Source organism: Pundamilia nyererei, unplaced genomic scaffold (genome assembly GCF_000239375.1).
Source record: "Pundamilia nyererei isolate P.nyererei 1_Seehausen unplaced genomic scaffold, PunNye1.0 scaffold00071, whole genome shotgun sequence".
Classification (NCBI taxonomy): Eukaryota; Metazoa; Chordata; class Actinopteri; order Cichliformes; family Cichlidae; genus Pundamilia; species Pundamilia nyererei.
The window spans coordinates 3,089,973-3,100,344 of NW_005187472.1; the positions used below are offsets into that span (position 1 = coordinate 3,089,973).

General features: G+C 38.3%; 1 protein-coding gene across 1 annotated transcript in view; it reads right to left on the reverse strand.

Moving 5' to 3' along the window:
* Positions 1 to 2,735: 2,735 nt before the first annotated feature.
* Positions 2,736 to 10,372, reverse strand: part of LOC102198724 (extended synaptotagmin-3-like) — an 8,813-nt gene continuing 1,176 nt past the window's right edge. Inside the window, exons 2-18 of the mRNA XM_013911750.1 lie at positions 9,967 to 10,101; positions 9,758 to 9,834; positions 9,593 to 9,662; positions 9,366 to 9,508; positions 9,073 to 9,193; positions 8,705 to 8,881; positions 8,340 to 8,422; positions 7,397 to 7,445; positions 7,138 to 7,245; positions 6,951 to 7,013; positions 4,865 to 4,936; positions 4,608 to 4,694; positions 4,193 to 4,342; positions 3,691 to 4,046; positions 3,441 to 3,539; positions 2,990 to 3,121; positions 2,736 to 2,865 (exon numbers count right to left, since the gene is read on the reverse strand). Coding sequence (XP_013767204.1) covers positions 2,736 to 2,865; positions 2,990 to 3,121; positions 3,441 to 3,539; positions 3,691 to 4,046; positions 4,193 to 4,342; positions 4,608 to 4,694; positions 4,865 to 4,936; positions 6,951 to 7,013; positions 7,138 to 7,245; positions 7,397 to 7,445; positions 8,340 to 8,422; positions 8,705 to 8,881; positions 9,073 to 9,193; positions 9,366 to 9,508; positions 9,593 to 9,662; positions 9,758 to 9,834; positions 9,967 to 10,101 — 2,052 coding nt within the window. The remainder of the gene's footprint in view (positions 2,866 to 2,989; positions 3,122 to 3,440; positions 3,540 to 3,690; positions 4,047 to 4,192; positions 4,343 to 4,607; positions 4,695 to 4,864; positions 4,937 to 6,950; positions 7,014 to 7,137; positions 7,246 to 7,396; positions 7,446 to 8,339; positions 8,423 to 8,704; positions 8,882 to 9,072; positions 9,194 to 9,365; positions 9,509 to 9,592; positions 9,663 to 9,757; positions 9,835 to 9,966; positions 10,102 to 10,372) is intronic.

A 10,372-nucleotide genomic window follows, 5' to 3' on the forward strand; every position in this document is an offset into this window, starting at 1 on the left:
GTTAACAATAATACAAAAGCAAGTTCAAAGAGAATAAAATAAAAGTCGCAATAAATCAGTTAACATAAATAGCAATACCCCCCCCCCCCTTCAGTCGCTAACAAGGAACAGTTATTAAATTCAGAGTCTGTGATCGAAGGCTCGAAGGAGTAAAAACAAGCTTAGATAAATAGTCTAGCCCTTGTTCACTTAGTGATCTCTGTGCAAGAATGTGAATTTCACACATAAAACACGTAAAACACATCAGCAGTCTGACTGCACCGTTTTGTAAATCTTGGATGTGAAAAATAGATGATTTAACTAAGTCAGTAAAAAAGAACTTTACGGTTTGCATGAATCAGCTGAGGAGACTATACACCTAAATGAAAGAAACAGAAATGTGAAATAGATTTTATATAAAAGTTAAAGCCTAAAGAAGAAACAAATACTATACCAAAATTATGAATGCTGGACGAGCAAAAGGAAGCAATCACTTGACTGGTTTTTCAGTGTAGTTCAGGAGGAGCTACAATCATGGCCTCAGTCTTGTTGAAATTCAAAACAAATCAATTGCTGGGATAGACATTGAACTAGGTGGATAGCCCCTCGAACCGGTAAGGCTTAAAAGACAAAAACAGCTGAATGTCAGCATAAATAAATAAGAAATGGAAAGGTTGAACGATGGCAGCTAAAGGAAGGATGTAGCGATATAGTAGTAAGAGACCGGGGACTGAACCTTGTGGAACCTCACAGGTTAGAGAAGCAATGTTAGAGTTGTTTACCCTAAACAGAGAAAGTCCTGTCTGAAAAATCAGAGGAAAACAAGTCTAACACCAAGCCAGAGATACCAGCCGAAACCTCAAGCCTATTAAGTAACATACCATAGTCAACGGTATGAAGGGCTCTATTGAGATCAACTAAAATGAGTACAGAACAATTTCCTGAATCAAATACCATTAGAATCATATTATAGACTCTCAATCTCAAGGAAGTGCTGCTTTGGAAAATCAAACTGGAACAGGTCAGAAATCTGTTTTTTGCATAAAAAGGATCTCAATTGACTCCCCACAACTGTTTTTAATAATCTCCTGATATAGTAAATGGCAATTTTGAAACAGATGGATAATTCCCAACAGAACTGACATCAAGATTACATTTTTTAAAGTAACAAAACTGGCTCGGAATGCTTAAAACAGGGAATGCCACAACCTTACTTCAAACAGTTGTTAACAGTAGTTAGAAATGAAGAACCATACTTGTAAAAGTCCCAAACAGGAAAGAGGTAAAATCTCAAATAAGTATGAAGAGGGTTTTATCGAGTCCATTACTGTAACTAAGCCATTAACAATAACTGGAAAGAATGACGTAAAGGACTCAGCTCACTAAGAGCCATCTTCACATGCTGAGGAACATAAGGAGAACTTGGATCTTATGGTAACTCGGTCACCTTATTTACAAAATGATTGAGAAATACATTACAGTCATCCTGGGATTATTCTTGTCACAATTAGATTGAGATGGCTGAAATAAAAAGATCCAGTCCCTTTCACTGCTTCATTATAATAGTGGAGAAGATCTTTCAAATAAAGAAGAGGATCAAACGTTCATCTCTGAAATAACAGTCATCAATTGAATGTCAGATCCTAACACAAACACGTTGTTAATACTTAGTTAAAATGAACATTCAAAGAGTGACTTATGGTCACCAAAAGCAACTTCATTTACTGCCAACTTAACACCATAAGCTATATCCAAGTTGCATTTTTGCGAGGATAGTGGGACCAGATACACGTTGAACAAAGAGCACATGACACTCATTAACTTAGTGGTACTGTCTGATCAACCATCAGCATTAATGGTCAAGTCCTCAACTTACTGCAGTTTGATGGAAACTGTGAAAATATTATTTAGCATTGAAAAACAAGCTGATTTTTGCTTAGTTCTGACAAATTGTCTTTTCTTGCATACAAAAAGTGACACAAACTTGTTTTAATCTTATGTTTAAGTGTGTCAGTTTCAAGTAAGACCTCCAGTGTTACTAGATTGGAAGATGAATTTTGTGCCTGGGATCAGAGTGTTCCTTATTTACACGATCAAAGATAGTTTTTCTGCTACTTTCGGGAAAAAAAAATCCATAAAGGAGAATGAAACTCTTCAAGCATCATGTCGGCAGTTTCCCCTGCAGTGGCTGATGAGGTGATTTTTAAGTTGCAAAGCTTTTCTCAGATCCACTTGCTAGATGGATTTCTTCAGCCCAAGCAGAGTGAGCTCATACCTTTAGAGAAACAGGTGTGAAATATTCACGTGACTATATCTAAAAACAAATAATCACCCACACATGGTTTTACATTAGAGTCCATGACTTGCAATCAACAAAGAAACAAAGAAACCAGCACCAGTTTGTATTTGGTGCTGAAAGTGGTTATTTTAGCGAAAACCCAGAAACAAGGAAGTATTGCCCCTTATAAGATGCTTCGTACTGACACTCATATGTATGTATAGATAGATAGAAAACAAATAGATTAAACTGCTTTTTAAAGCTTGTATCAGAAAAAATGAGTTGTTTATATTATATAGTAATTATATTTGTTTCAATTTTAATGACACCAATAATGATTATTTCTTAATATGTTTTTAAAAATTAAGATTATTTTTATCAGAAGCATATATCACTCTAATTACTATAAAAATGTTTATTTACAAATAGGAATATTCCTCAGTGTATAGTTTTATTATTTTTAAGGTATCAATGCCGTTTACCCTGACGTAGCATAACATACCAAGCCAATGCCCTTTCTCTCTCTGGAGACCAACATCTTGTTACTTTTCACAGACACACACAACTTCCTAGTTTGTGCTTCCCTGAGTGTCACATCGAACTGAAACCTGTGACAAAAGATGATTGTCAGAAAAGTAAAAGAAAGTAACACTGTGCACAAACTTTAAAACTCCCAGCTCTTCGTTTTTTAAAAAACAAACGGGATATGTAGAATTAGTTTATTACGCTCACTTTTCTTTGAAAATGGGATTGATCGCCCTCTTCTTGACACCGGTCCTCTTGCGATGCTTCAAGCTTTGGACAGGAAGGAGATACAGGCGGACGTAAGAGTCTGTGCCGTTCTCACTGCAGGGGAATAAATTCCTGCGTGACAGAGGATTTTAAAAGAAAACTGTATATTATATGTGCAATTTACAATTTCTAATTGTTGCCTTTTTCTCATCTGATGTGTTGAGCTCAGATAATTGAAAACAAAAATAATGAATATCTTAATATTCTTAAATTAAGCCTGTTTATGACTTATACCAGCTACTGCAAACATATTATATGACATATTTTCAATATCCTGGACCTAGGTGTATATATATTAATTCAACATATGGTGCTTATTAGAAAAAGAGTTTAATGTCATCACACTAAAAATGCAAATCATAACTGGTGCTGCTTGATCGCTGTGACATACCTGCAATTGTTAACAAAGACCATGAGTTTGTTCCTCATGGCTACATATCGTACAGACAACGCAATCTCTCCAAATGAACCCAGATGATTCCTAATGGCCCTTTAGAGGTAAAAATAAATATATGAATGTCACCTTTTCTTTCTTTCAGTTCTTTTGAGAATGCAGCATCTCGCTTAGTTCATTATATCTGTAAAAATATTAAAAGTCAGCGTTAGAGGACAGAAATGGACACACAGAGAACAATTCTCACTCTGGATAGGAGGCTCCATCTGACAGGTCGAATCGCGATGAATCGATGACGTTCTCTAACAGCAGGCTGTGGGAGTCGAACCGACGCAAGTTTATTGATGAAGATAATTGCTTCCTGTTTTCAGGCGCCTGGGAGGAGCCACAGCCTTGAGCCAAATAGTCTTTGCTTGGTGATGCTCCCTCCAGGTTCGGAGTAGAGGCAGCAGGGATATTGTTGGAGGAAGCTGTGTGAGAGGAGGGTGGAGCATTGGAGGGATTGGAGACTGAGCTGTACCCTGATTTTCTGGCCTGTTGTTGTTTGCCTTGTGGAGGAGGACTGAAGATAGTCTGGGATGGAGGCTCTTCCAAATTAAGAATCTGTGTGAGATTTACATCAGAGCTGATGAGGAATTGTATTGGCAATACAAGTGAATAACACAATGGGGGCGGGGGGGGGAACAAAAACAACAACTAAAATAAATAAAACAGGGAAACCTAAGAGATCTTTAGCCTTGCATGCCCACCCTGAGAGTGGCCCTCAGTTTGATCTGGCTGTTTGCTCCAGAGCGCTCCAGCATGAAGCGCTGGTCTAGAGTCAGGTTGGAGGTTCTGAGCAGGTGACTGAGGGGCAAGCTGAGAACACCGACTAGATTCTTCTTCTCAGGCTCTTTGACCTGAACCACATGAACAAAGAAAATATGAAAAAACAAAGATTAGATTAAACTTATGAAGAGATCAGATGGAATATGGTGTTGCAACATTGGCAACACACTGGAGAAATCAAGGTTTGAATGATTGGTTTACAGAAGAACATATCTGATTAAAAACTGGAAAAAATGTGAGAACATGCTATCACTTTTCTAATTAGGTTATTAAATTAAAGGTTTTAAACTATTTATTTTACATTATTTTACAAACAGTACGGAGTAAATGACAAACCTGAACAATGAGCTCCTGTGCACTGACATTATGCACAAAGAAGGTGAAACCCTTTTCCCAAACTGGATCTTTAGATGCATACGCAACCTGTGGAAAGAGAGTACTAGTTAAGCGAGACGGTCACTGTGATGTGTGGATGTAACTGCAATCTCTGAAGCAGATGAACTGACCAGTGTTTTAAATTTTTACAGAAGAAAAATAATCGAAAAAAGGACATATGCACTTAAAGGTGGAAATGGCGTATTAGCAATACCTACCTCGCTTTTCTTAACGTCGTCGTCAATGGACATTTCCACAAAGCAGTTGGGACAGGTGGTTCTCTTTGTGAGCTGAAATAAAAGCAAACCAGTGAGGCAGTGAGAACATCTGTTCTAGTTTACAACTACTGTTAGCTGAGTCTGTGTTTCTGTGAGCCACTGTCAACATTTAAACCAGAAATAAACCCTTGCACATATAAACCTGTGCCAGCCAGGTAAGTGAACATCCATACCATTATTTCATTTCATTAATTGTGGGACATTTTGTCACAATTAGGCTAGGAGTTCTTCAGGTATAGGCAAAATGTGTTTTGGGAGATATTAGTGAGCTTTTATCATTGACCAACAAATCAGTTTATCCTTGAATCCAACCATCCATCTATCTGCTTCCACTTATCCAGTTGAAGGGGGAGGGGCTGTAGCCTATCCCACCTGGCACAGGGCAAGAGGTGGGGTACACCCTGGACAGGTCGCCAGTCTATCGCAGGGCTAACACACAGAGACAGACAACCATTCACACTCACTTTGACACCTATGTCTGTTTTAGAATCACCATTTAACCTAACCCCGGTACCTGCATGACTTCGGACTGTGGGAGGAAGCCAGGGAAAACCCACGCAGACATGAGGAGAATCATGCAAAGTCTGCAAAGAAAAACCCTGGCCAGATGAGGGATTTAAACCTGAACCTTCTCTCTGTTTTATTTTATGAACTTCTGTACAGTTCTGGTTGAAGAGCTTCTCTCCACTGCCCTACAATCATACTCTAAGGGCATTTTTGTTTTATTGGTGCTATTTGGATATCAAATAAAATAAATAAATATCTACAAAAATAAGAATACAATTGTTTTGGGGAATACCACAATAATCACGGAAATCTGATATAATGACAGGTCGTTGCAAAAATACTCCCACACACTTCACTGTGTTATTGCGTTGTCACAGTATGGCCACCAGAGGGCAGTCAGAGGCAATGCTTCTGAAGGCAACAGAACTGAGAACTGTTTAGCAGGTCTCTGTGAAAACATGCTCCTTGCCTGCCAGTGCCTAAATAACAAGATGAATGGATTCACACATAATAGCATGTAACTATAAAAAGATCTGTGAGTATAGCAACCTTGGTAATGTGTCAGTGTGTGTCTGATTTAAAAAAAGATTTAATAGTTCTAATTTCCTCAAAAGTTCCCGATTATGTTCACTTTCTGCATTTTTCTTTATACTAGGAAACGTAACCTGAACATTGCTCAGGAGGAAGACCAGCTGTCAGTAACGCAGCTATGTAAAATCAGAGGCATTTGCCAGACAAACGGGAAAGGCCAGCTTTTACAGATACAAGAGCACTTGGAGTGATAACACAAAGCTCCTGATCAAACTGAGACATCAACATTCAAAAGCATCATCAACTCTAGGACACAAAAATGAAAGAAAAGCTAATTACCAATGAATGATAACGACTGCCCTTGGTTATGAGCCACAAGCTCTAAAGCAAAGTTGAAATATTGTTCAAGAGAGTTACATTTTTGGACAATTTTATAGTAGAAAGAAAAGAAATTTAACAACCCCCCCCCTTTTCTAAATTTTTCATTAACGACAAATTTATGTGATTAATTTTTCTTTTTTTAGTGCAGCAGAAATTAAATTACAAAATGCAATCTCAGAACTGACGCCAGTTTTATCTGATATCAGATGAAAAAATATCTCCATTATGACCAGTGGGCTGGTTTTAAAAACAATATGTGCCATCACACAAAACGTTAGATGTTTATGTGGCTGCTGCCGAGAAGTAAAATATATCACTCTCTGTTATTTTTAATGAGTAAAACAAAGCTTGAATTTTTTATATACCTATGTCAAATTTTAATTTAAAATAAACACACTTTTACTGTTTTTCAGTGGCGCTTCAGTTAAATATAAAGCGCTCTAATACTGTACTTTGGTGCCAAATATTCTTATAAAATTAGAAGATACTACTTTTCTCGAGACTCATGGCCATCTTTTTGTAGAGCAGTACAAAAATACAGCTGAGCACATTTGCATCACTGACTTACGTCAGTATTTTCTAATACTCCCTATTAGAAGATACTTACTGGTAGATCTGTGGCACTGTGCAGGTACACTGCAAGCACAGCACAGGCAAAGTTGTCCGTGGACTGGAAGGAAGAGTTGGGAGAGAGAATGAACGTGAGTTACATAGCAGCTGGACGCTGAGCTACCTACAGCGGCAGTTAAAAGATGAATAATAAAATCCTGATGTTAGTGACATCAAAGAAACACTAAGCTGCTGTAGGCTTCCTGCTTCAGCAGGCTGGTGTCAGTCTGAAGGGAAAACCGCTGGAGCTTAAGATGAACTTCACCATGCAGTGCCCTGTCCACAGGAAACCACTGCATGAGTAAAAGGATGTTCAAAAGGATTAAATACAAATCTAGAACTAGAGGAAATTATAACAGAAGCTTGAACACTACATAAATCCTGCAATGTCCTCTAGCACAGAAATACTGCTATTAGTTGTTTATTAGCGTTAAAAAAGCTCACCTGATCCATTTGTTTCTCCCTCTTCACTTCTCCAAAATCAAGGTTATATCTAAATTAGACAAGAAATGTAGAATAACATCAGAACTCAGACAGATCATTATTTTAATCAGTTTCGTGGCTCAGAAATGCATACCAAAACAATAATCATATCACTACATTTAAAAAGAAAGTAAAACTACACACACTGACATGAGACACGGACTTTCAAATTAACACAGGAAACACGGCAGGCACAGACAAGACACTGAACTAAACCTACCCTAACATGAGGATTACAATAATAATAATAATAATCAGCACAACTAAGGAATCAGAACCTAAATCATAATACAGAATAATACAAAAACACCAGAAACAGAAAATGCTGGGTCAAACGACCCAGAAGCGTGAAAGCTTTGATTGGTCATGTATGGCCAGTAAAACCAGAAAAGTGCTATACAAATACAAGTAAATGACATATTATGGACAAAAATTAAATATGTTGAATATTGAGTGATAAAACTGTCTTTAAGTTGGATCTGTTGACATCAGTGACTACAGGAGGCACTACAACGAGAAATCTACTGATGACTGATTGGCAGATGCTGCCTAAAGATGGGGCAATCGTGGCTCAAAGAGTTGGCAGTTCGTCTTGTAACCGGAAGGTTGCCAGTTCGAGCCCCGGCCGTTGTGTCCTTGGGCAAGACACTTCACCTACCACCTACTGGTGATGGCCAGAGGGGCCGATGGCGCGATATGGCAGCCTCGCTTCTGTCAGTCTGCCCCAGGGCAGCTGTGGCTACAACTGTAGCTGCCCTCCACCAGTGTGTGAATGTGAGAGTGAATGAATAGTGGTATTGTAAAGCGCTTTGAGGGCCCCGAAAAGCGCTATATAAATGCAATCCATCATTATTATTATTATCATTAAAGAATTTGGCCAAAATCCATTTAATATTCGATTTACCTTCCAAGACAATCATCTTTGTCTGCGCCCTCATTGCACAGCTCTAATTCTAGCTCCTGCCCCGGGGCCTCATGGACAATAAACTGCACACACAAAAACAACAACAACAATGTTTTAATTGTCTTTCAAGTATTTTGATTAAATTTTACTGAATGGGATTTCAGTAGGTTACATTAAGAAAAAGTGGATATAAGATACTGAGCAAAAATGCAAACAAACTCCACAAAATTGTGTTTTCAAGTTTGTCCATGAGAATTAAGTGACACATTTTTTTGTTAAGGGAAAAAAGAGTGTCAGAATCAAACAGTAATCGATTACTGAATCAAAGTGTGGACACAAACACACTGCACTGTGTGTTTGTGTACCTCACACACTTCATTCCATTTTGGGAACAAATTCTCTTTGACAGTCTTGCTTTTGAAATGCGTGCTGCCCACTCTCAGTGTGGCATATCGGTCGGATTTCGCTTTCATTAAATTCATCACGTGTGTGTTCTTAGCCACCAGATCTCTGGCCTCCAACAAGTGGACCCTCACCACCCCCTGAGAAGAAAAAGCACAAGTATTCACATTAACAGTCAGGTAAACTGAAAGAGCAAAAAACTAGCAATAGTCAAAACAACATTTAAAATTTTTATACTTTTTTATTTTGATAGGATTCTGTTTTTTAATGTGAACTGCTGCTTACTGTAGCTGCAAGTTATAAGATGAAAATAACTCCAAAAATATTTAACATGAGGAAGTGGGAACCTCATCTGGTCCCCTTTGACCTTGTCTATGAGGGGAATGCACATGCGGTTGGGCAACACCATGATGGAAGCTATAGCATCCAAGATCGTCTCCTCAGACAGTGAACTGTGAGGTGAAAGATGTGATGAGAGAGGACAGCAACCAAACAAGTAAACACCGAGTAATAAAATCATTCATTTCAAATATTTCAAATATTATTTGAGTCCTTAAAGAAGGGATGCTCAAAAGGTTTGGCGTACCAGTCCAGTTTATGTGCAGAGTTTTAAACATTACTAACTACAAGGCTCCACTCGTCATAATAAGACTGTGAGAAAGTCTCTGGCCACTTACAGGGCGGCGAATGAAGAAAAAAGTCACTCCTCCCACCAGCGGTGCTTGACCAATAAGAGGCTCTAAAATGACCCTCAGCATCCCCTGGAGCTGGAAGATCCAGAGCGAGTTTTACATGAACAGTAAGCATGTGATATAGACGATGGAGAGAACACAGAAAAATGAGATGCTCACTTTAAGTCCTTTCACACGAGTTGTGATTGCCAGGCTTACATCAGTGCTGATGTCCACATCACCATCATAACTGGAGAGTAAACTGAGCTGGTCAGACATAAATGATGACAAGAGAAAACATCACACTACTTTGTAAACTAAGGTGAAAAAATGTGTTTGACCAACCTTATATTCATGTCTAGAATCACTTCCCTATGTTCCACTTCATGTGTGTACGCTCTTATTCCAGTGATCTTGAGAGGCTGAAAAAACAAAATAATTTTAAAAACATCACTCGGCCACAATGCATCACCTATGATGCACTTCCAATGATGGATGTTACTGAATATTGAAGCAGAACAAATAAAAATGGTGCATAAATCAAAACCACACACTTTGTATCCAAAATGAATCTTGGTAAATGTGAACGCTTTGAGTGCAGGATTGGAGGACCTGATGGATGGCTGGATCTTTTCTCTAAGCAGCTTCTCCATGTACACCCCAATGAATGGCCACGCCTTCTCCAACACCTGAACACATAAAAAAAAACCCACACCACTTTAGCACAACTTGATTCAGCACCTATGAGATCACATAGTACATAGAATTTTATTTGCTCTCGTATATGAGGTGAAAACAAAAAGGCTTAATGTATCAAATGGCTTATTTAACTTTTTAAAATGACAACTTATTTTAATATTTTGTCTTTTTGTAGCCTAAGCCTGCTTTAAATTTCTCAATAACTTTATCCCTGACCTGTCTGGTGTCTAAATCCAATCGAGAATCTGTGGCAAGATCTGA